Here is a 25,633-nt window from a genome sequence, read left to right on the forward strand (position 1 = left end):
GGCCGTTCACATATTGTGTCTTTTATGTGCTCAAGTTCGTTGTTTCAAATGTAGTGAAAATCAGAGGTAAAAAACTATATAAATTCTGTACAGTTTCTTGCACAGACCGATCATTTAATGTCTTTACACATCAGTGGATGGTCACGAGCCACAGGGTTTAATTTGGTTTTATGTATGTATGTTTTTTTTTTTTTTTTTAACTCTCAAAGCCATGATTCCCATCCACTTACATTATATGACTGACAGACTGCAACAGTTTGAGTTAAAAATCTCTGTTTGTGTTCTACTGAACACACCTACATCTTGATGCCCTGGGGGTAAGCAGATAAACACCACATTTTCATTTTTGGGTGAACTATCCCTTTAAGATTTTCTTGAAATAATATCTTTCTTGAAAAAAAGTTGCTATTATTACAATATAATTTGTAGAGTAGTTAAATGAAATTATGGTAAATGCATATAATATATATGCAGGTATAAATATAACCTTTTTCTTTCATGTGGTGATATATCTACAAACATCACGTACTACAACACAACAGGGTTGAAATTATAGTGGGGAAATGGACAGTTCTGTCATGATTTATCGACACGTGCCGTTCCCCTCACGAGAAACGCTAGGACATTTCTCAACAGTGTTGAATTCTGGCTAACATTCATTGTTTGTGTTCCTAGGATTTTCTGCGAGACACGAGGGGAAAAATCAACACTGGATGATAGCCGGCTGATTTCATAATAGAGTGCAGCATTACTAATTACTTTAAAAGAGAAATAATATGCCAACAGGGTTGTCTGCGTGTTTACAGTGTTGTAGTTTATATTCGTCAATTTCGCTTCATTTCATAACTAAGTTATCTGCTCCAGTCTGTGTGCATTCCCACGAAACGAAGCACCGCCTACACTACACTTTATAACTAAATGCGGCGCTCTTTTAGAAAGTAGGTTTAGTGGAAAGGAATCGGATCTCATAATGTTTTGGTTTATTGTAAGTGCGATTTTACTTTTATTTGCATTAAGATTCCGTTATCCTTACTTTATCAAAGAGGCCACATACGCGCGTCGGATAGCGATAGCTATATATCGTACGACTAAATATCTCAAATCCAAACCTCCCTATACCTTACTGGATCGATTCTTGGATTCTGTTCGGAAGAACCCACGCAAAGCGTTCATTCGGTTCCAGGATGAAACATACTCGTATGCGCAGACGGATAAACAGAGTAATAAGATCGCGAGGAGTTTGTTGAAGCACGCGGATCTTCATGAAGGAGACACGGTCGCGCTTCTGCTCGGAAATGAGCCCGTGTTCTTGTGGATGTGGTTGGCTTTGGCCAAGATCGGATGTTCTGCTGCTCTTCTTAATCATAACATCCGATCCAAATCACTTCTGCACTGCTTCAGCTGCTGTGGGGCCACTGTACTGATAGCCGGTGCAGGTACTGTGACTCTGACAGGTCAAGGTTTTATTTGGCAGATGCAATCAGTGCTTGATGTAGTAACTGTATTCACTGTAAAGCTGTTGACATAGTGTCTGTGATGTCCTCGTGCAGTCTGTCTCAACAACACTGTTATTAACATTTATTAACACAGATGAAATGAACTATAGTGACCAAATGTCTGTATATGTTTCTCGGTTAAGTTATTGCAGTGTGTCCTGAGATGCCTTTTACAAGTAATTTGAAACTCAACACTTTGTTTAGCCTATTCAAAAAAAAAAAAAAAAAAAAGAGGGTGTGAGATTTCTTAGGAACAAACATTCTTACGAACGTCTTGGAATTACTTTTAAGTGCAGTTCGTGAAAATTCTTAAGAAGTTCTAATCTTTTCTCTAAGAGCTTTTTTTTTTCTTAAGAAGAAAATTAGAGTTTTTTTTTTTTTTTTTTTTTTTTTTTTTTTTTTTTTGATCATATTGGAGTTGGCCCCTATCGGACAGAATGTGTTTTTTTGCAGCGAGAGTTCCCTTCTTTAAATTGATCTTTAAATTCTATTGGCAGTGGGCGTTTTGCGCACCGTTTATGCCTGAAAAACCTGAAAAACACGAAAAACACGTTCTGTTTGGTCGGGGTCTTAGCCAGATAGTTGCATAATTTTGGGTAAAAAAAAAAAAAGGTCCAGTTGTTTTTTAATTATTTATTTGTATGTTTTTGTTTTGTTTTGTTGTTTTTGGTCACAGAATAAAAAAATAAAATCTTATTTCGTAATTCTATTTTATTTTATTTTTTTCAGAATTGCGCATTTATATCTCGCAAATGCAAGTTAAGATCTGGCAATTGACTTTTTTTCCTCAGAATTGCAAGTTGTTTTAAAATCTATCTTGCAATTCTATTTTTATCTCAGAATTGAAATTTTATTTCTTGCAATTCTTGCTTTATTTCTCGCAGTTGTGAGTTTATAGCGAACAATTCAGACTTTTTCTTGTAATTCTGAATTAACATCACGTAATTCTGAGTTAGTATCTCACAATTCTGAGTTTTATCTTGCAATTCAGAAAAAATATCTCTGATCTGTGAGATATAAACTGAATTGTGAGATAAAAGACAGAATTGAGATAAGGTGCAATTACATTTTTTATTTATCCCATGGCAGATACATGCGTCCATCATTCTTTGCCTCTAAGCTGTGCATTAAAATTGTGTAAAGCACACCTAATGTAATGCAAACCCCTCGTGTAGAATTGCAGGATGCTGTTGAGGAGGTGCTGCCCGCTCTGAGAGAGCAGGGAATCTCTGTCTATATACTGACTGACCATGTGACCACCGAGGGACTGGAGAGTCTTACAGACAAGATTGCACAGGCCTCAGATGAGCCCATTCCTGCAGACCTGAGGGCCAACATCACCTTGAGCAGCCCAGCGGTGTACATCTACACATCAGGCACGACAGGTAACACTGGATTCATCGACTGAGGTGTTACTGTACTCTGTTTTTGACTGCAGATGATTTTGCACCAGAGAGAATACATAAAAATGTCAGTAAAATGACAAATCTGTAATTAATAAGCATTTCATGAGCCGTGCCCCCTGCAGGTCTTCCTAAGGCAGCCGTGATTGCTCAGCTGAGGTTGTGGGCCATAGCCTCTCTTTTTTCCATCTGCGGTGTGAAGTCTGATGATGTGGTGTACATCTGCCTTCCCTTGTATCACAGTGCAGGCTTTGCTATTGGATTCGGTGGTGCTATTGAAAGAGGTGGGAGTTTTTTTTTCTTTTGTATTTTGTAATCCAAAATGTATTTTTTTATTTAATTTTTTTATTTTAGTGCTGTCAAACTATTAATCATCCAAAATAAGTTTTTGTTCACATAATATATGTGTATATTATGTGTACTGTGTATATTTATTATGTATATATAAATACACACACATACAGTATATATTTTGAAAATATTTACATGTATATACATTTATATATTTATTATATTTTATATTATATATTTAATATATAAACATAACATTTTCCTTAAATATATACATGCATGTGTTTGTATTTATATATACATAATAAATATACACACATACAGTATATTTTGTGTTGTTTTGTTTTTTTGTATGTGCTTTCATAGATGTTTTTTTGTATGTGCTTTCATAGATGTTGATTTGTTTTTTGTTTTTTTGTATGTGCTTTCATAGATGTTGATTTGTTTTGTTTAGTTTTTTTGTATGTGCTTTCATAGATGTTGATTTGTTTTGTTTTGTTTTTTTGTATGTGCTTTCATAGATGTTGATTTGTTTTGTATGTGCTTTCATGATTCTGACTTTCGTTTTGTTTTGTTCTGCTTTGCTTTGATTTGGGGGAAGTCGTGGCCTAGTGGTTAGAGAGTTTGACTCCTAACCCTAAGGTTGTGGGTTCGAGTCTTGGGCAATACCATGACTGAGGTGCCCTTGAGCAAAGCACCAAACCCCCAACTGCTCCCCGGGCGCCGCAGCATAAAATGTTCACGCTGTTTGTGTGTGTTCACTGCTGTGTGTGTGCACTTTGGATGGGTTAAATGCAGAGCACGAATTCTGAGTATGGGTCACCATACTTGGCTGTATGTCGCGTCACTTCACTTTTTTATGCATGTGTACATGCTTTCATGGGTTTTGGCTTTTTCCCCTTTGGTTTATGCTTTGGTTTGTTTTGTATTCAGGAGCCACTGTTGTCTTGAAGAGCAAGTTTTCTTCCTCTCAGTTCTGGGATGACTGCAGAAAATATAATGTGACTGTGATACAGTATATTGGAGAAACAATGCGCTACCTCTGCAATACACCACTGTATATGAATGCACAGTTTTGTTGGTGACACATTTTAGCCAATGCAGCTATGTAATCTGAAATGCACGGGTTCTCTCGTTCTTACAAACCAGATATCTACCCACTCTCCACTCTGTTTGCTGTACATATTAGGCTGTTTTCTCATTGGGTTCTCTCGTTCTTACAAGCGTGTTAGCGACCAAGTACACAACGTTAGAATGGCCATTGGGAACGGGATCAGACCAGAGGTGTGGAGGACGTTCATAAGCAGATTCGGCAACATTGACATCAAAGAGTTTTACGGCTCAACTGAAGGAACCTTGGGCTTTTTGAACTACGCTGGGAAAATGGGGGCCATCGGTAGAGTGAATTTTTTTCATAAGGTAGATTCGTTACTCTTTTACTTGCAATTCATCAAGTTAGAAAAATCAGAAATAGAGAAATGAGAGCTTGAAATTGTCTGAACATGTTGTTTCAGAAACTCTATCCATATGCATTGGTTAAGTTTGACCAAGAACACGACGAGCCTGTGAGAAACGCAGATGGATTTTGCATAGAAGTAGCTAAAGGCAAGTTAAATGTTCTTCTGAGCAAGCATGTTTGTATGCATACAATAGATTAATAAAGCAAAATATTTTGATTTTTACTTCGAAGAACGTGTCATTGATTGTTATACAGGGGAGACAGGCCTACTAGTATCAAAGATTACCCAGAAGGCCCAATTTGCTGGATATGCCAGGGATCCCAAACAGACAGAGAAGAAGAAACTCTACAATGTGTTTGAGAAGGGAGATGTTTACTTCAACTCTGGAGATCTGTTCAGGACCGACCACGAAAACTTCATCTACTTCCAGGATCGGGTGGGCGACACTTTTAGGTGAAGAAATGCCATTAAAATAGTTGTTCTACAGGGCTGGGAATCGATTGCAAAAATGTTCGATTTTAAGGCATTGGGAAAGGTTGCACTTCATTTAAATTCCAAAGGTTGGAATAGACTCCATCAAAGGGATTGGACTCCTCTTTAATAGTTCAGCAGAGCTAATCATTAATATGCCTCTCAGTCGCTCAATACTCTTTCAATACTGATGAGAAGTCCAATTTATTTCCATCTTAGACAAGTTTCCTACAATGAAATAAAACATGCAATACAGACACTGATGCACAAACACATTTGTTCTAGGTGTCTAATAATCAGTGAATATTAGGATGAATACTATAAGGATGTAAGCCATTACAGTAATTTGAGTAGCCAGAGCAAGGTTTAGTGAACATGTTTGTCTAATGTTAAAAATAAATAAAAGATTTGAAAACCACATTGATTCCAGAACCAGGAATCAGAATCGAAGGTGATTCCAAAACTTTTAGAATTGAACAACGCTACTGCTCTATTTTTTTTAATGCAGAAGTTACAGCTTTAACATTACAATCAGATAGCCAAATCATAAATGCATGGTCCTCTTCATCTCAGGTGGAAAGGGGAAAATGTTTCCACGAATGAAGTGTCTGACATCCTGACTATGGCAACGAGTATTGAGGAAGCAAACACATACGGCGTTACGGTTTCAGGTTTGATGCTATTTTACTCCTTTTAAAACAGTTCATGCAGAAATTTCAATTTGCTGAAAATTTACTCGTCCTCAGAACATCAAAGATGTAGATGAGTTTGTTTCTTCATGGGAACAGATTTGGAGAAATGTAGCATTACATCAATTGCTCAGCAGTGGATGCTCTGCAGTGAATGGGTGCCGTCAGAATGAGAATCCAAACAGCTGATAAAAACATCACTGTAATCTACAAGTAATCCACAAGGCTCCAGTCCATCAGCTAATGTCTTATGAAATAAAAAGCTGCATGTTTGTAAGAAACAAATCCATTAACACTTTTTTTACTGAGTTCTCTATCCATAATATTGCTTCCTCCAGTGAAAAAGTCATCTCGTCTGAATCAGGAGAGAAATATGCACAGATCATGCACCGTTTACTAATGAAAACAGTCCAAACGGATCTAAAACAAATATGTACAGTAGGTGGATTTTGATGTAAGAGGACAACATAGGATGGACTTTTTTACTGGATCAGCTGTTTGGACTCTCATTTTGACGGCACCCATTCACTGCAGAGGATCCACTGCTAGCAAGTGATGTAATGCTACATTTCTCAGAATCTCTAGGTTCAGATAAGGAAACAAACTTGTCTGCATCTCGGATGGCCTTGGGGTGCATAAATTTTCAGCAAATTTTCATTTTTGGGTTAACTATCCCTTTAAACCATCCAGCTGATATTCACACCCATATTGTTATATGTTTTTTTAATTTGGGGTATGAGGGGAGGACAGGAATGGCTACCATCATACTAAACTGTGGCAGTGAAAAATTCGGAAGTCATTTTAGTCATGTGACCACTTACCTCCCCTCTTATGCCAGACCACGTTTCATAAGGATTCAGGTAACGTCATAATGCTCTTTCTGAATACATGATCCCTTGGTAGAATTAAAATATTTATGTACTCTTTCATATTTCTCAAATAAGTTAAAGGATTTCTGATTGCAGGATTGTTTGGCTGTGACTTGCACCTTCAAACAGCTGAAAGGGAAGCTGGTAGAGGAGGGCTTCAACCCTGCTGTAATCACAGACCCTCTGTTTGTTTTAGATGAGACGGTGAAAAGCTACAGACCTCTGACACGTGACACATATCAGTCGATACTGGACGGTCGCTTCAGATTGTGAAGAGCAGCATTTGTTCTTTGTTATAATTTATAACGCAAAAATCTGATCTTTTATTTGTTCCTGATTCTAAATGTACATTTTCAAGATAAATGTCCAGAGATCACAAATAACACCCAAAAATGTATGGGTGACAATTGTAAATTCAACAAATTGTGGTGCAAGAGATGTTATTTTGCTTATAGTGCATATTTTAGAAGATCCTTTCACAAGTTTTTTTTTAATTTTTTTTTTATTGTGTATCATACTATTATTTGGCAATATTGTTTAAAAAGACAATACATTTTTTTTTTAAAAGTACTTCATTGTCGGTTTGAAAAGTCTCTCTAAGAATTTGGTACTCTCCCCTGTAGCCTGTAGTCTGCAGTGAACCAATAATTTCGTAAGAGTTTGCTGTAAGATGATTGGTTCCCAGAGAAACCCTCCCTAGCTCAAGTCTCAAAGGCTGAGTTGGATGAGGGTTGCCATATTGTGAGTCTAAAATACTCCTGCACTAAATATCTTTTTTTTTTTTCTATAACAATTTGATTGGAAGATTTAATTACTATATATATATATATATATATATATATATATATATATATATATATAATATTATTTCCTCCCACAGCCCAAAGACATGAAGGTTAGGTTAACTGAACATTTTAAATTGTCCCTTGATGTGTGTGTAAGACAAGATGTGTGTATGGATTAACTGGTTCTTGCCATGAATATAGCCATAGATGCTGGATTGGCGTTAAGGAAGAAACAAACAAACAAACATATAATTATTTAGTGCCACTGAGTGGAATTAAACATGAACACAGTAAAGATTTCCCCCCAGCTCAGTGCTTAACTACTGTAAACTGGGGAGCCCAAAATATGTTTTAAAATTGTATTTTATTTTGTGTAAAAATAATAAAATAAAAAAATGTAACGAGTTGGAACTGAGTTGAGTTTAGTGTACAACTGTGGCGACAAAGAAATGAACAAAATTGTAATTTGTCCCCTCAACACAATTGTCAACAAATCTAAAATCTTTGATTGGAAGATGATACTCTTAAAAGATATTTATCAGAGGTAACATGAAAACATTTTAGCAAAATGCAATTTTCACACACACACACACACACACACACACAAATGAAATTACGAGCAATGTCTGCAGAAACAAATTCAGCATCATTTCCTTTTAAAAATGTTAAAAACCTACAACATAACCACAAATCACAGTTAAATATTTGAATGTATTTCTCATATTAAGAGCCTGTGTAAACAAGGCACCGCTTTAATTAAGGATCTGGCAACCCGACAAGGCTCTTGAGTCGGGGGTGGATCAGAATGATAAAATATCTCTCTCTGGAGCCCCAAAAGGGCTGAACTTGTATTTCGAGAATGTGGCCCATGAATTTTAAGACTGTGGAAGTGGTGTCAGGCTATGGCATATAGTTGATCTCAAAACCCCAGTGTTTTCCAAACTCTAGTAAACATGTATGTGTGGATCACTGTCCTCGCGGGCTTGGCTCTGCTTCCCGCGCTGTTGAAAACTTTCTTCCCGTATTTTTTCCAGGACTGCGTGTATATGTACAGGGCTCTTGGACGCGGGATCCGATTAATTGTATACACAAAGAAAACTCCATTCTATAGTATTGTGGACTGCTTTTTGGACGCGGTGAAGAAACACCCAGGAAAAGTGTTCATTCATTTCGAGGGGAAGACTCACTCTTATGAGGAGGTGGATAAGGAGAGTAACAAAGTAGCGAACGCGCTGCGCTCGGAGGCTGGGCTCAGAGAAGGAGACACGGTCGCGCTGTTTCTGGGCAACGAGCCCCGCTTCGTGTGGACCTGGCTCGGCCTGGCGAAGCTCGGCTGTCCCGCAGCACTCCTGAACTTCAACATCAGATCCAAATCACTGCTTCACTGCTTCTCCTGCTGCGGCGCGAGCGTGCTCATCGCAGCTGCCGGTGAGATTTATACGCACTGTCAGCTTGCACATAGCACATGCGTGCATACTTCTGATAAATAGTTTGCTTTCTTAAACATGTAAAACAGAAATTATGACTTTTAAAAGTGGGACTGTCAAAAGATAGTTACTTACGCAATGAAGTAGAAGAGGTCGTTTTAGGCTATATTACGAATATAGTCACAATTAAAAAGGGGGTTGTTAGGTGCAGTGTGTTAATTACTGACTATATTCGTTGCATCTAGCAGGGTTTCAGCTATATTATTTCTTATATAAATGGTTACTCTATGTAAAAAGTATTAAGGGTAAAAATAGAAAAATGTAATAATGAAAAAGCATGTTATTTAGTAAATTGATTAACTGGTATCCTTCCGCTACAAGATATAGTTCCTGCGCGCAGCGATATGACCAGAGGCCCGTTTCAGAAAGAAGGTTAAGTTAAATGGATACTCCACCGCAAAATTAAAATTTTGTCATTAATCACTTACCCTCATGTCGTTCCAAACCCGTAAAAGCTCTGTTCGTCTTCAGAACACAATTTAAGATATTTTTGGATGAAAACCGGGAGGCTTGAGACTGTCCCATAGACTGCCAAATAAATAATAGTGTCAAGGTCCAGGAAAGTATGAAAGTCATCGTCAGAATACTCCATCTGCCATCCGTGATTCAACCGTAACGTTATGAAGCGACGGGAACACTTTTTGTAAGGGAAGAAAACAAAAATAACGACTTTATTCAACAATTAGAGCTTACGCTCTTCTGTATCAGCCGCGACATTAGAATACGTTTTTTTTTTTGTGTATTTATGCTTTGGTTTGAAAGCAAACAGCACATCAGAGCAGCGCGGCTGACACAGAAGAGCATACGGCGCCTGCATACTGCTCAGATTTGGAGAGACACAGAGGAGAGGAATTGTTGAATAAAGTTGTTATTTTTATTTTCTTCGTGTACAAAAAGTATTCTCGTCGCTTCATAACGTTACGGTTGAATCACTGATGGCAGATGGAGTATTCTGACGATGCTTTTATACTTTCCTGGACCTTGACACTGTTATTTATTTGGCAGTCTATGGTACAGTCTCAAGCCTCCCTGTTTTCATCCAAAATATCTTAAATTGTGTTCCGAAGATGAACAAAGCTTTTACGGGTTTGGAACGACATGGGGGTAAGTGATTAATGACAAAAATTTCATTTTGGGATGGAGTATCCCTTTAACTCGGAGTATTTTAACCCTGAAATGTGGGAAACTCTGAGTTTTCCATTTCAGAATGGAAGGTTTGTCAAACCCGAGAAAGCAGGGTAAGTCAAGCCAGTTTCTGAAAGAGAGGTAACTTATACCAAAGAGAGTCAGTTACCATGGTAACTTACTCTGTGAGTGTGAACCTAACCTGGTCGGGAGCAGGTTCTCTTCTTAAACCCAGAGTTACTTTCGGACTCCTCCCCCTTTTTAAAGCGTAAACGATGTTTAAATATGGAGACAGATTAGTCTCAAATATAATTCACGCAAAAAACACGATTCACACATGCGTAGACAATTTCACATGCATGAAATTCACGTACACACAAAAAAAAATTCATGTGCTTGAAAAAATATATACATTCACAAAAAGCAATTCACATGCGCAAAATAAAATTATATATTCATAAAATACATTTCACAAATGCAAAACACAATTCGCACGTGGGTAAACTGTGCACAAAAACCTTTGAATGTTTAAAATGTACGAGTGTCTGAATGTACAAATCGTCATTCACTACGAATCCACTCGGATTTGTGTGTGTGTGTTTTTGAGACTTTCCTGGCAGAGCTCTCTTCCCACGTGGGTCTGTCGTACTCTTTAGCCAATCAGATGCGAGCTTACCATTCAACCAATCATATAATAAGCCACCGAGAGTGCATCAGAAGCTCGCAGGCAATCGGGGAGACGTCAAGAGAGAAGCCCATAGAAGCCCTGGCGTTACATTTTAAAATACTATACAAAATAATTAATCAGAATACTTACTCCTGCTCACTCACGCCAAAGAACTCCCCGCTCAAGTTCGCCGTCTCTGCAAGATTAACGATGGCAGTTTGCACGCACAGCTACTAGAAGATTTACATCTGTCAGGTTGCTGACGTCATCAAGCTTAGTTCTGCCCGTCAGAAACGGAAGTTCTAAAAATCGCTAAAAATGGGCTTCACTTGTCTCAATTGAGTTCCAATTGGGTCGCTGTGTCCATTTCTTTTACTGTCTATGGGATTACTGATTGTAAAGGCTTAATTTCCGTTCTAATTAATCCATATTGCGCAAAAGGTGCGCAGAATCGTGCTCCTTGAATGCACTCTCAGTGGCTTATGATATGATTGGTTGAATGGTAAGCTCGCATCTGATTGGCTAAAGAGTACGACAGACCCACGTGGGAAGAGAGCTCTGCCAGGAAAGTCTCAAAAACACACACACAAAAATCCGAGTGGATTCGTAGTAAATGACGATTTGTACATTCAGACACTCGTACATTTTAAACATTCAAAGGTTTTTGTGCACAGTTGTATATCTACGAATTGTTTTTTGCATTTGTGAAATGTATTTTATGAATATATAATTTTATTTTGCGCATGTGAATTTGCTTTTTGTGAATATTTTTTTTTTTTTTACGCACATGAATTTTTTTGTGTGTGTACGTGAATTAGGTTTCATGCATGTGATGCGTGAATTATATTTGAGACTAATCTTTCTCCATATTTAACCACATTTCATACTAACCTCTCCCCATAATAAAATACCTCATTCATTCATTCATTCACACTGAAATTCAATCGTAAGCTTAGCGAACAGTTTTGGAGAATTTGATGTTTCCCTGTTGAAAGAGATAAGAGCTGCACTTTGATGATCCCCGTGAAGCATTTCAAAGATGGCTGCCGAGTGAAATGACTCGTCTTAAAGGGACTTTCCCTGTGTTCCATTCGGAAGGGCTCCTCCCTATGCCCTAAACCGTTAAAAGGGTTTTTCCTCTGGAGTTAGAGCTTCGAAAGGTTGAAGGGTGTAGGGGACCAAACAACTGTTTCTTGACGTGCCCTTCTGCGTCATCATCACGTGCCCACACGGAGGCGGCGTCATCATGCAAAGAATCTGCTCAAAGAATCATGGGAGCCCGAAGTGCCCATCAGTTGTACCCTTCTAAATCCTTCATTCCGACTGGCCCTTTGAAGTGGCCAGTTTTGAGCACTTCAGTTTGGAACGATCCTTCAAAATGGTGGCCATGATTGTTTTTACTCCGAAGTGCCCTTCGGAGGGCGATATATCCCGTTTGAAACGCACTGTTTGGTTAAACCGCCTTATTGAAATGGGCCCCAGGTGTTTCGCTTAATTGTTGATTTTTTGTAGATTTTAAACCAATCAGAAGGCAGAACTTCCAGGCAGTTTGCCCCCTTCCCACTCCCCCCTCGCAAAAATAACTTATTAAATAAATCGTAATAACGGTAACTGGTATCCATTATTTGCTTTATTTTAGCGTGCGCGCGTCCATTAATGTGCGAGGCTTCCAGTATCACTCACTTCCAGTTATTTTAGCTGTACAAAAACAGTCTGTTATACTTATTGATGTTACAAACAGGTATGCGTAATCTTTTAAATTTAAAAATACTTTAATAATAAATTACTGTAAACAGAGGTCTGTAGCCTAAAATAGCTTTACCATTTACTGCACTTTAATCCTCTGGTTATTTACTTATAAGTCTAGCATATTCATAGGAAATAGCTAACTTCCAAATTTAAAATATTATCCGGTGAATATGAGAAAATGAGCACATAACGAAGCAGTACTTGAGCCCCACTTATGGGTTTAAGGGGTACATAAGACAAAGGTTTGAGAAACACTGTTCTAGAGGACTCCAGCACGTGCTGTGCATGTGAAAACAGGCCTGCTTCTTTGGGAGCAGACGTATGCGTGATATCAGAAACTGTTTTTGTTAATGTTAACAGAGATTTGGTTTAAATCCGATATATTGAAAATCATGTGTCAGTTTCTGGAGAGTTTTGCAGTGAAGTGTTCTTCTCGCAGAGCTTCGTGATGCTGTTGAGGAGATATTGCCGGCACTGAAAGAGAAGGGGATAACCGTATACCTCCTGTCAGACGAGTGCACTACAGACGGCATTCAGTGTATCGGTCAAGCCATCGCCAAAGCTTCAGACACGCCTCTGTCCCCGTCTCTCAGGTCCAACATCCATATCAGGACTACAGCACTGTATATCTACACTTCCGGCACCACAGGTATCTGACAAGGCCACGTTTAGTGGATTATGTGAAGTTTATTGTTATATTACACTGAATAGCATATCAAAGCAGGCCAATACTGCTAATACTAAATATACACTGCCCTTCAAAAGTTTGGGATCAGTAAGATTTTTATTACTTTTTAAAGAAGACTCTTACTCTCATCAAGGCTGCATTTATTTGATCCAAAATACAGAATTTTAAATAACAGTGTTGTATTTTAATATACTATATATGGAACCCGTGATACTTTTTTCAGGATTCTTTAATGAATAAAAAAAGTTAAAAAAAGAACAGCACTTATTCAAAATATGCAGCCTTGATGAGCGTAAGAGTCTTCTTTAAAAAGTAATAAAAATTTTACTGATCCCAAACTTGAACAGTGATGTATAGTCACCGATATATATATATATATTTATATATACAGCACTTTATGAGTCATATAATATGGATCCCTAAATAACATTGGTATTTTGGTCCGTGGAGGTCTTCCTAAAGCAGCGTATGTGACTCATGAGAGGGTCTGGGCTTCGTCGTTCATCCAGGGTGTGTGTGGAGTGACATCTAAAGACATATTCTACATCAATCTGCCTCTGTATCACAGCGCCGGGTTCCTCATCGGACTTGTCGGATCCATTGAAAGAGGTATAACGGATTATATTGTATGCTACTTTTTATATTTAGAAACTCTTGTCTGGTGGTTTTATATAGTGCTGCTTACATCTTAATGTTTTCTTCAGGAAACACTGTGGTTCTGCGGAGAAAGTTTTCCGCCTCTCAGTTCTGGGATGACTGTAGGAAGTACAACATAACTGTGATGCAGTACATTGGTGAAACACTGCGCTACCTCTGCAATACGCAAAAGGTAAAAGCGCACATGTCTTGTGTGGAGATGGGCTTTTCTCTTTAGAATTTGTTTTTAGGGCTTTGAGCTGTCGTTTGCTCTGTACCAAAACCTAGTTAGCGGCCTAGACTTCTGTTATGAAGACTTGTTATACTGCCATAAGTGCACAATTATACTGCCATAAGTGCAGTCATATTGCCACAATTGGGGTTAATATTTCACCCTGATGCCAAATTTTAGATTGCATGGATTCCTATTGAAATGACTGGATTTCAGCCACGAAAAGTTGCCCAAAAATGGTAAATGTGAATGCACCTTAAAACTTGCTGAGAAGGCAATCCCAGAATGCATTGCAATCAAAAATCTGGCAGTTAGAGAAAACATAACACTTAAGAGTTGACCATTTCATTCAGTATTTGTGTATGACTCCATTTCACCAGTAAAAATTTGTTGAATGCATCTGCGCCTGTTAGCTTAGCAACATGCTAACACGAAACTCAACTGGAATCAAGCATGGGAGGAGTTTTCTACATTTACGCATTTAGCAGATGCTTTTTGCATTGCATTCGAAGTATATAGTGCATTTTATCAGATCATGCGTTCCCTGGGAATCGAACCCATAACCTTGGTGTTGCTAAGGATGCGCTACTATTTGAGCTATAGGAACTTCCAGTGAACAGGAGCACTATTTGTGTGGCCTCATTATGTAAAGTGATCCGATTTAGTCACTTGTGAGGTTTTATGACTGTTAGCATGCTCTCTAATAAGGTAGCTCACTAGAGCTAGTGTCTGGAAATCTTTGGGACAGTGCAAAGACAAAAGCACAAACCAGGATGTTGTGTTTTCTCTTTGCAGAAAGACAATGACCGAGATCACAATGTGAGGGTTGCCATTGGAAATGGCGTACGAGCTGATGTCTGGAAAGAGTTCTTAAACCGTTTTGGACGCATTCATGTCCGAGAGCTCTATGCCGCCACTGAAGGAAATGTCGGCTTCATCAATTACACCGATAAAGTCGGAGTGGTGGGGCGTATCAATATTCTCAGCAAGGTAAGTGACGATACATATTTCTTAGCATTGAGAAAGGCATTTGTGTGCAAAGTCAGCTTGACTGCCATTGTATTCCACAGGTGCTTTTCCCCTTTGCCATCATTAAGTTTGACATTGAGAAAGAAGAGCCGGTGAGGAACGCTGAGGGTCTGTGTATCCCGGTCGGAAAAGGTAAAGCAAGTCAGGTGCTAATTTTGTGGGTTTTATGATATAGTTAACTTGATTTATCAGTAAAGATAGTACGAGGTGTTTGTTTAGGCTAGTATTTGAGGACTCGAAGTCCCATTGACCTTTTGTTAAAAACATTGTCATAAAAAGTTAATGTTTAACACTGAGCATGTTACACGTGCAGCTTTAGTCCTACAATTGTTGATATTAATGTTGTGTAGATGAGGTGGGCCTTCTGGTTGGGAAAATCACGAAACACACCCCTTTTGTCGGTTACGCTGGGAACAAGCAGCAGACGGTGAAGAAGAGACTCAGTGATGTGTTTGTGAAAGGAGACTTGTATTTCAACAGCGGAGATCTGCTGAGGATCGACCACGACAACTTTGTCTACTTTCATGATCGAGTTGGAGACACGTTCAGGTAGCAGAGCTTTAGCTGAACCATCATTTGCACACTTGAGAGTTTCAAGCATTGCATTAACATTTGTTAATTGCAGGTGGAAAGGAGAGAATGTGGCTACAACTGAGGTGGCAGATATTCTGATGATGGTGGACTGCATCGAGGAGGCCAATGTGTATGGAGTCAAAGTTGAAGGTGGATGTTATATCTGCATATAAGCATGATTTGAAATGGAAGAGGTTGGGTATTGAATGGGTTTCATGATGCGTATTCCACTGATGGTTCTTGAACGTCTGCACTGTTTTATTAATTAATGATTCACTTCATGAGCCAGTTTATTTTAGTATCATCATTACATTCATTTAGCAGATGTTTTTATCGAAAGCGACTAATAATGCATTCAAGTTGCTGATTTCCTTGGGGATTGAACCCAGCTTTGGGTTTGAGCTACAGGAAGGCTGTATTATTTGAATCTTTCTAGCAATTTAAATCCGATTCACTGATTCACACTTTGGATCAAATCTGTTTATGATGAGCCACAATTCATTACTTATAAAATTACTTAAAAAAATGAACCCAAAATCATTTAGGATGTACGGCTTGAGATTGAAATCAGTTCAATTACTTGTAAATAAGGAAATGTTAAAAATTTAAATCAGTTAAGCCATTTTTTTAATGGAATTAAAGCTAATAGAATGATTACAGGAATAGTTCACCGAGTCATTTACTCACCCTCAAGTTGTTCCAAGCCTGTATGAATTTCTTTCTTCTGCTGAACATTAAAAGCAGATATTTTTAAGAATGTTGGAAACCAAATGGTTTTGGTTCCCATTGACTTCCATAATATGGAAAAAAAATGTTATGAAGGTCAATGGGGACTAGAAACTGTTTGGTTACCAACATTCTTTAAAATATCTTTCTTTGTGTTCAACAGAAAGAAAGAAACCTGTACAGGTTTGGAGTGAGTAAATGACATAATTTTCATTTTTGGGTGAACTATCCGTTTTGAGGCACCAAAACAATAAATTGCTTGACTCTCAAAAGTTAAAGGATGTTGTTAATTGGATTTCCTCATTAAAATGTCTTGTATCTTCAGGTCATGAAGGAAGGATTGGAATGGCTGCTGTGAAACTGAAGGAGGGCAGAGAGTTTGACTGCAACAACACATGCAGTGTTTTGGCAAACTATCTTCCAGTGTACGCCAGACCTCGATTCATCCGAATTCAGGTATTATGCCTTCCCTCCGTGAACCCTGCTGGTAGACGCCGTCCTCTTCTAGTATCAGCTTTATTCTCTGATACTCTTCAACGGCAAATTTGTCTTTCAGAACTCCTTGGAAGTCACAGGAACTTTCAAGATGAAGAAAGTGAAGCTGGTGGAGGAGGGCTTTGACCCAAACGTAATACAAGATCCTCTTTACTTTCTGGACCTGACGCAAAAGAAGTACATTCCACTCTCTCCGGAAATTCACAAGTCGATCATGTCGCAGGACATTAAACTGTAAAAATCCATAGAATAAGCTAACAGTACAACTTTTAAATTTACAAACCAGTAGTTGCCCACTAATCTCAGGGAAAGGAAGTGATTACAGTGAATGATTTGAAACTTTACAGACTGGTACAGTCAACTGTTTTACATTAGTACTTTATGAAGTGCATAAACGTGTGCAACCTTTTAATAATGTTCATTTATAATCTCAACTTGTAAAGAGTTAAATAGACTCTAATAAGACTGTGATAGACTAAATATACTTTATGTAATAGAATAACCTTCAAGGCAGTGATTCTCAACTGGGTCATGGAGAAGAGAAAATGTGAAATACAAATAAAAACCGGCAACTAACAGTGAATATCATAGCAAAATTATTTTTAAGGCTCATTTTATTTTTAAATCATTTTATTTTGGCGCAAATTTGTCACTCAAATTAAAATTTGACAATTTAAAATTTCAATTTATTTTAAATTAATTTAATTTAAGTGGCATTTTTATTTACTTTGGTAAATTAATTGTGGTTCCGAGTCACCATTTGCCGCAAACCATTTGAAAGCCACTGCTTTATGGGTTGAAAAGTCCTTTTGCTGACACAATGGCTTTTAAGAAATCTGGCTGCTGGTTTTCTCAATGCTCTTGTGTCAGCTCGTCAACTCTAATCAGCTGCAGTATCTGTTTTAAGTAGGTGAAAGGGCAAGTGTTCAAAACTCATGACCTCCCTTACCATCAACCTCTGAGCTCATAAAATAAACATTTCTAAAAACCACAAACCCAACTGAACCACTTTCCTTCTGCACCCAATACAGGGGTCATTGACATCGTTTCCATTTCACAATCGTCAAGATTGTCCAACACCACGTTAGTCAAACAGTGAAAGCCATTTTTACTTTAAAAAGGAATTTATTAATACAGTTGAATACTTAGAAATGTGCTGCAAAGAAATAAAAACAAAATAAAAAGAATGTCGCCACATTAAGAAAAGAAACTAAACCCGGGATGAAGCTGCGTCGTCATATCAAAACAAAGTCGTACTGATGTGCCTTAATAAATTGTCTATTAGTACAAAAATACATTTCAGGGCACACAATACAGTATCACAAATAAAGTCAGGGTCCAACACGGACCCTTCTGAAGTACAGAATCCTTAAATTATTTAATCCGAGCTCTTTTCTAGTTTGTAAATAATAAAAAAATTTCTGTAACTGTTAAAAATACCATTACGTAGTGTAGCGTAAATTTTTATTTTTTTATTTGTTTCAATATTCTCTGTACTGCTAAGGTAAATTCCAAGGCTCAGAAGTATAACTGGAATACAAACATAATAACCAATGTTATAGTTTTCCTCCGCCCCCCCCGCCCTGTTAAGAAACTTTTTTTCATGTAAGGTTTTATATAAAATAACAAAGATGTACAAAAGGTCATTTACAGCGAACCAAGGCCATATGCTAGCACAATATATATACAGCTGTAATTGAAACATATCCTAGTGTTCCTGTATATTGTCATATGCATAGCAGTGAAAAAGCAGACCTGTTGATCAGACCTCATTATTTGTGTGCTAAATATCCCGCTTGATTACGGTGGGAGTTTGTGTCCTTCGTAACTTCCCTCTGTAACAGAAATCCGACATTTGCTAGCCTTTCAGGTCAAAGTAACAAAAAAATGCAGATAAGGCATCACTGCTTGCAGTGCATGATGGGTAGGTTTGTGTACTCAACTTAGTAGGAGGTGTTTGGACCTGAGTCACAGCACATGCATAGATCTCTAGACCGCAGGAGTTTAGGAAAACCACAGTCAATGTTTATCTACAGTAAAACATCTCTAGAAAAGATCGCTTCAAAACGAGAGAGAGAGAGAGAGAGAGAGAAAGAGCCCATGTTTTTTAGCCCAGAGGGAAGTCCATGAGCAGATGAGTGCAACAGTCACATTCCTTCAATAATCAGTTCTTCACTTTAAAAAGTCTCAATTCTTCATTTTCTAGAAACCAACATGCTTTCCAGATCCGCGACAATCCATTACAGCGTTCCACGAAAATCACACGACCTTGCAAACATAAAAGCTCTACAATGACTTTTCTGTTTGGGAGCACATTAGCAGGATTCACTTGTTTTACGTAAAAACTACTTAATTTTTCCAATTATTTTTTTTTGTGATTCTGTTCAAGACTTCTAATTATTTGGAGTAAAATAGTTAAAAATGGGGGAAGTTTTCCAACTTTTGTGGCACAGGTCATGCATTCCATTAGCAGTTCGATTTCATTTATTCAGTAATTTTTTGCAAGTCTTCAAGCACCAAAAGGTAAAAAAAAAAGGCAAAACCAAACTTGGAAAAAATAGGAAATCAAAGGGAATAGGAAAAGGAGTGCTCCGTAGTACTGTCCCATCAGTGCTACTCTCAAAGAGAGTTTTTGGGAACGATGCTTCAGCCCATCAACGAAAAGAGGGAAGCATTAATACTTCATAAAGTGGTGCAAATCCCTCCCTCTGAGTAGAAGAACTGGAGAAGGGTCCATGCACGCTGACGTTCAGTAACAGACCAGCTGTTGCTCTCTTCAGAAGTGGTCGATCAGCACGGACACACAGTTGGCGCCCACCAGGTAATTGGGGTCTCCTGGTAGACACTTGTTTTGCCAGCATTTGGGGTCACCTGTGGATATTTCAACAGGAGGAACGTCAGGAGGAATATGGTACAGACCCAATGTCAATCTAAAGATTCAGATTTTTCTATTCACACTAGGGCTGCACAATTTTGTGAAAAAAATTCTAATTGTGTTTTTAAAAGTTTAGAATTGTATTAAAAAAAAAGAAAAAAACATCCACATGTTATTTACAACCACAAGATGACACATTATCACTATGTCAACCATCGCGAGATCAGGAGTGACTCCTGTATTCACATAGACAGAACAATAACTTGTAGGATTCAGTTTTGCAAATAAAATAAATATGGTTTTGATTCCCTGAACCGAATAACTCTGTTTGGACATCCCCTTTTCACACTGCAGCTAGATTCAGTTGTCACTCCCCCGTTCACACACAGAGTTCGGTTGTTAATGGGTGTGACACCAAATTCCCTCTCGAGATAAAAAAAAAAGTTACAAATATCAAACGTAAAACAACTTATGTATTCATACACATAATAATTTAGTGGATTCAGTCCTGCACTTGAAATTGAATATGGTTGTAATTTCATGTAAACATTTGTAAACATTTTCCCAGAGAAACCCAATTACTGTTTAGACATGCCGTTTTCACACTGCAGCTAAATTCAAGCCACTCCTCTTTTGAACACTTAATCCAGTTCTGTGCACACAGAGTTTAGTTAACAAAAACATGTTTTAAATAGCAAATGGTTTATTTGCTGGCATCTATATTTCTTATTTATAGCCACATTACCATGTTAACCATCACAAGATCCGGAGTGACACATAGCATTCACTGTGTGTATTTTCGATGGATTCACTCCTGGTTTAAACATAGCTGAACCCAATGATGTGTGTCAGTTCCAGTCACGTTTAACAATATTACATGGATTCATTGTGAATGAATAAGAGCTGAAGAGACATTAAGTGCATTTGCGATTGAGACTGGTGATAAAACGATAAAGCAAAGCGCACAGACCGCTCAGGGAAGCATCATGTGATCACGATGGCTCTGAGCGTGAGATGTTAATTCAGAGAACCCAGAAAATGAAACGAAACCACAAGATGAATAGCTGTTTTCAAACAGCTTCAATCTCGATCCCAAAAGACCCATCAAAGGACAGAGAGAAAGGGCAGCGTACCCGACGAGGAGTCGGAGGATTTTAGAGCAAAAGACCAACCATCAGGGGTCATAGACGCACAATGTGGTAGACGTAGTTCCACGGGCTTCAGGAACTTCAGACCGTGAGGGCCGCACATCACCAGAGGACTGAGCAGAGTCTCACCTGAGAGAACAGACAGGCTACAATAAACATCAGGAGAAACAGTGTGACTACACTACCGTTCAAAAAATACTACAAAGAAGTCTCTTATGCTCACCAAGGCTGCATTATTTGATCACAAATACAGTAAAAACAGTAATATAGTGAAATATTATTACAATTTAAAATAAGTTTTATATGTGAATTTACTTGAAAATGTAATTTATTCCTGTGATGTAAAGCTGAATTTTCAGCATCATTACTCCAGTCTTCAGCGTCCTTCAGAAATCATTCTAATATGCTGATTTGCTGCTCAAGAAACATTTATTATTACTACCATCAATGTTGAAAATATTTTTTGGATAAATCATAAAAGTCGAAATATATATTTTTTGGTAACATTATAAATAGCTTTACTGTTTCTTTTTATCATTTTAACGCATCCTGGGTGAATAAAAATATTAATAAAAAAATAAAAAAAAAAACTTGCTGGCCCCAAGCTTTTACTGCAAGTCATTTTTAATGAACAATTCAATCTGAACCATTTTCATAAAGCACTGAAATTCAGAAATCAGGTTCAGTGTAGCGAAACAATCACTTGTTAATATTTCATACTTGTTTATAGTATGTTGTTTAGTGGCACTGGATTTTGTGTAAACAGGTTTGTTTCTCAATAGTTCGTATGCTGAATAATTCATTTTTTCCCCCTCGAAAATTCTGCTTTTGTGCACTTTTTTTGTCTGCTGTGCACTAAACCTGATGTGAAAAGCCCTTAAACGAAACATATTGTTTTTCTTTGTTTTTGTATTTAGTCTTTCAACTTTTTCTAAGGTAGCTTTTGTCCAAACATATTTGTGTGACGTGTAAATTAACATCAAAGCTAACAAAATCTACAAAGTTTGAAAAGGAACAACAAACAAACAAAAAATATACTGAAACAAAAGTAGACGGGATTCAGACCTTTCTCCTTGTCCAGAGGGGGCAGGATGCTGTTGTCCCGGCACACTTTGAAGTAGATCTCCTGCTCCACACTATCTGGAATGGCTCCTTGAGGGATAATGATACTGACTCCTGTCTCAATGGAGCTCAACACTCCACCGTTACAATTAAAGATGCCCCGCGCCGTGGCAACCACCGTGTGACCCTCATCTTCCTCATCGTCATCCAGTGCACTGGGGCTAGAAAACAGACAGCAGGGAGTCGCTCAGTAAACAGAAGGAATGAATCCAGCTCTGTCTGAAGTTCTTTCATCATCTTACCTGACGGGAACGGCCTTGGGAAGGGTGTTGACGTTGTTGTGCTGATATTTGGGCCTGTTTTCCATGGTGCGCGTGAACGTGTCGACCCCACTGTCGGCGTCCAGGGGCTGGGGTGAGATTTGAGGTTTCAGGTTGTTGTTCACACTGGGTTTGGACTGTGTGTCGTTGGGAAGCAGGTTGTGGTTGAATTTGGGGCTCTCAAACTTGCGCTCGAAGGGTCGGGCGGAGCTGGTGTAAGGCTTGGGGACGTAGCGGTTGTAGCTGGTAGGGACGCCTAGTGTTTTGGGAGGGGCATCCGTGCCGTTGACAGAAGACTTGGGGGGCTGGTAGCTGGTCTGGATGGGGTCGTCCCGGGAGGGAGCTCTGAGAGCCAACGGGTCCGGTTTGGCTTTGGGAGAGCTGTGAGGATCTGGCAGCGAGTTCACTGGGAGATCAGGGAGAGGGGTGATGCTTTTAAACAATGCATTCAGTTTTTGATGTGGTATCAAAATCATGCAATTTCATTGGTATTAGAACTGGTTTCTGAAATTCTATTCTAAACAATACTGACAATATGGCCATACTCTATGCAAGAGGAGTGCTTCATCAACTTCAGAGACTTAAATACATTTCTTATTATTTCTCATATAAAAGTCACATTTAAACTTCATCTTAAGTTCAAATGCTAGTTTTTAAATATTTTCTAAGCATAGATTTTATCATTTGATCTAGACACAAAAACTCCAAAGTCTACATAGGAATTATTATTATTTTAATAGTTTCCTTTGCTTTTTTGTAACAAATGATTTATGGTGTGAAATTAATTTTCATTTTTTAAAGTAGTTTTTAATAATTAATAGTTATTAAAAGCTTAATCACTTGATTATTGTGTATTGTGTATTAGTTTTAGACAATTTTTTTTTATGATGCAATAAGAGCAAAAATTATTTTTTGTATGTATTTATTCGGCCATTTTATTCCAAAAATGTTCCATTTCAATATTTAAGTTGTAAAATTAATCTACAGTCTTAAAATAATAATAATAATAATAATACGTTAACTAGTAAAGTTAAAAAGTTGAGTAATTAAGTTAACTTTTTTCCCCCAAGTTTGTCTACGTGTTTCCCAAACAGACTATAGAATTTTATAGTGGTTTTTTTTTTTTTTTTTTTTTTGCACAATTATGTGTGAAAAGTTATTTCGAACACAATACATCATTTGAGATGTACCTGAAAAGTCTCTGTGGTGGAAATACTTATGACTGTATGAAAAAAAGGCAGAATTCTCCTGTGATGTTTGTATAAACACTGTTGGACATTATAAGTGGACAAATTAAACTAGTTAGTGTATAAAAAAATACATATTTTCTGAAAGTCCACAGGGCCGAAAGTACCATAGTTGAACACACCAGACTCATTCTTACCCTCGATGTTGCTGAGTTTGGGCAGGGATGTGGGTGGAGCAGCGGGTGTAGGCTGGCTGTATGGAGCAGGTGACAGGTTGACGGGCGGCAGGGGCTCGTACCTCTTGTCCACAGGACTCACCTTCTCCACAGACTCCGTCCTGAAGCAGAAAGAGTGTGCAAGAGTGTGTATGATGTGTACAAGAGTCCCGTCAAAATACAAGCGTAAACACTGCCTGTCTAGTGAGTTAGACTGTACCTGGCGAAAGGATATGCGATCTGGGGTTGAGGCGGTTTGGGCGGCTCGTGGAAGCGATTGATTCCAGTGTTGGGCTGATTCGTGGCCTTGTTGTCAAAGCTGCGGCGGTCAAAATACGACAACTGCTTCCTGTAATACTCTTCATCTTCGTCTGGGTCATAGTGGTTGGAGCGGACCACGTCGTCCCCTGCACGCGGCAGAGCTTTCTGGGGCTCTGGGGCTCTAGGAGAAGAAAATCATCGAAAGAAAAGATCTTAACTGTGTTATGTAAGATTTAATGGTACATTCCAGAACGGAAGATCAACCAGCAGAGGGCACTACTGGATTGCATTAACATTCTGCACTAACAACACATACTGTATGCTAACCACTACTGTGTAAAAACAGTGTGAAACAGAATGCAATCTGAAACTAAATCATGTGAACAATAAAATAAACAGTTATTTTGCACTTCCAATACATAAGAATGTGGTAACTTAAAACAATCCAATCAAATAGTTGATATTACTTCTGATTTACTCCACAGTTCACAGGCTCTCTGGCTAATGACTTCCCGTGACTTTTCCAGTCAATTCAGATCCTTTTGTTTTAAATAAGGGCTTGGTTGACGTTGTAGGCATACATATATAATAATGCACAAAACTAACTTAAAAAAAATTTTATTAATAAAAATAAAAAAAAAAACAATTAATGAAACTGTTTTTATGGCTTTAGTTTTATTTATTTTATTTCAAGTAATGAAACTGTTTTTATGGCTTTAGTTTTATTTCACTATAACAACCCTGTTTCAATAATGATAATGTTTCTTGACCATCAAATCAGTTAATTTAAATAATTTCTGAAGGATCATGTGACCCTGAAGACTGGAGTAACCATGCTGAAAATTCAGCTTTGATCACAGGAATAAATTATATATTAAAATATATTAAAATTAAAATTAAAAACCGACAAAAAAAACGATGTAGTATACATGCCAGACCAGCATGTGGTGCTGTAGTTCTGCCACAGAGATACAGTAAAAAAAATTTAGAAGAAGACTTGGACTATGCATAAACCTTGTGCGCGGTATACAAACAAACATGGAACAATACATTTATTAATCTGTATTATTATGAGTTAATAAAAAGACAATCGTTCAGTGTTTGTTCATGTTTTTGTTGCTGTTACGTGACATAGCGGTGTCTGACGAGGGGCGAGACGTGGGCTGATGACATCATCGTTTCAGAAAATATACGGATTCACTGTCCACACGAAAACGCAAGGGCGGCGTTTTCAGATTTATCCACCCTGGCACTCAGTTTCAAAAAATATCGGTTTCACTCTCCCAAAACGGCGGGTCTGTGTGGACTAAATGCCTATGATACAAAATTTATGCGTATACAGCGAAATGCGTTTCCGTGTGGATAGTCACCGTTTTTTTTTTTTTTTTTTTTTACTGTATTTTTGATCAAATAAATGCAGCCTTGGTGAGCATAAGAAACTTTTGAAAACGTTTAAAAAAAAAATCTTACCAACCCCAAACTTTTGAAAGGTACTGTAAAGATGTGGTTGTACCTGTAAGAGGGTTTCTCCTGCTCCAGGTTGCTGAGAGAGTTGGCTTTAAGCACAGGACCTGGTGTGCTCACAGGTTTTGGAAGATCTGTGGGCTGAAGAAGAAAGTACATCCGTTCTGTCATCACACGTTCACATAAACATTTTCTGAAGTCCTTCTTGTCTGTGCAGAAGTCAACACTAA

General features: G+C 38.0%; 3 protein-coding genes across 3 annotated transcripts in view; 2 read left to right on the forward strand and 1 right to left on the reverse strand.

Annotated features, from left to right (window-relative positions):
- The first annotated feature begins 444 nt into the window (after positions 1 to 444).
- On the forward strand, positions 445 to 7,249 carry LOC109050962 (very long-chain acyl-CoA synthetase-like). Its single transcript, XM_042715633.1, has 10 exons — positions 445 to 1,436; positions 2,672 to 2,881; positions 3,025 to 3,183; positions 4,124 to 4,245; positions 4,412 to 4,609; positions 4,705 to 4,795; positions 4,905 to 5,103; positions 5,695 to 5,792; positions 6,543 to 6,670; positions 6,776 to 7,249. Exons 1-10 carry the CDS (start codon positions 971 to 973, stop codon positions 6,950 to 6,952), a joined length of 1,848 nt encoding a protein of 615 aa, XP_042571567.1. The 5' UTR covers positions 445 to 970; the 3' UTR covers positions 6,953 to 7,249.
- A 1,004-nt stretch (positions 7,250 to 8,253) lies between these two features.
- LOC109050963 (very long-chain acyl-CoA synthetase-like) lies at positions 8,254 to 17,866 on the forward strand. The gene is made up of 10 exons (XM_042715632.1): positions 8,254 to 8,892; positions 12,932 to 13,141; positions 13,631 to 13,789; positions 13,885 to 14,009; positions 14,844 to 15,038; positions 15,119 to 15,209; positions 15,428 to 15,626; positions 15,703 to 15,800; positions 16,702 to 16,832; positions 16,933 to 17,866. The coding sequence occupies exons 1-10, from the start codon at positions 8,418 to 8,420 to the stop codon at positions 17,107 to 17,109; spliced, it is 1,860 nt and encodes a 619-aa protein (XP_042571566.1). The 5' UTR covers positions 8,254 to 8,417; the 3' UTR covers positions 17,110 to 17,866.
- Positions 17,867 to 18,985: 1,119 nt separating this feature from the next.
- The window catches only part of LOC109112881 (tight junction protein ZO-1-like), a 93,978-nt gene continuing 87,330 nt past the window's right edge, over positions 18,986 to 25,633 (reverse strand). The window contains 7 exon segments of the mRNA XM_042715626.1: positions 18,986 to 19,742; positions 20,880 to 21,023; positions 21,960 to 22,177; positions 22,259 to 22,682; positions 23,661 to 23,800; positions 23,899 to 24,120; positions 25,453 to 25,544. Of these exon segments, the coding sequence (XP_042571560.1) occupies positions 19,648 to 19,742; positions 20,880 to 21,023; positions 21,960 to 22,177; positions 22,259 to 22,682; positions 23,661 to 23,800; positions 23,899 to 24,120; positions 25,453 to 25,544 (1,335 nt within the window). The 3' untranslated portion in view covers positions 18,986 to 19,647.

This window comes from Cyprinus carpio, chromosome A25 (genome assembly GCF_018340385.1).
Source record: "Cyprinus carpio isolate SPL01 chromosome A25, ASM1834038v1, whole genome shotgun sequence".
In the NCBI taxonomy this organism is placed as follows: Eukaryota; Metazoa; Chordata; class Actinopteri; order Cypriniformes; family Cyprinidae; genus Cyprinus; species Cyprinus carpio.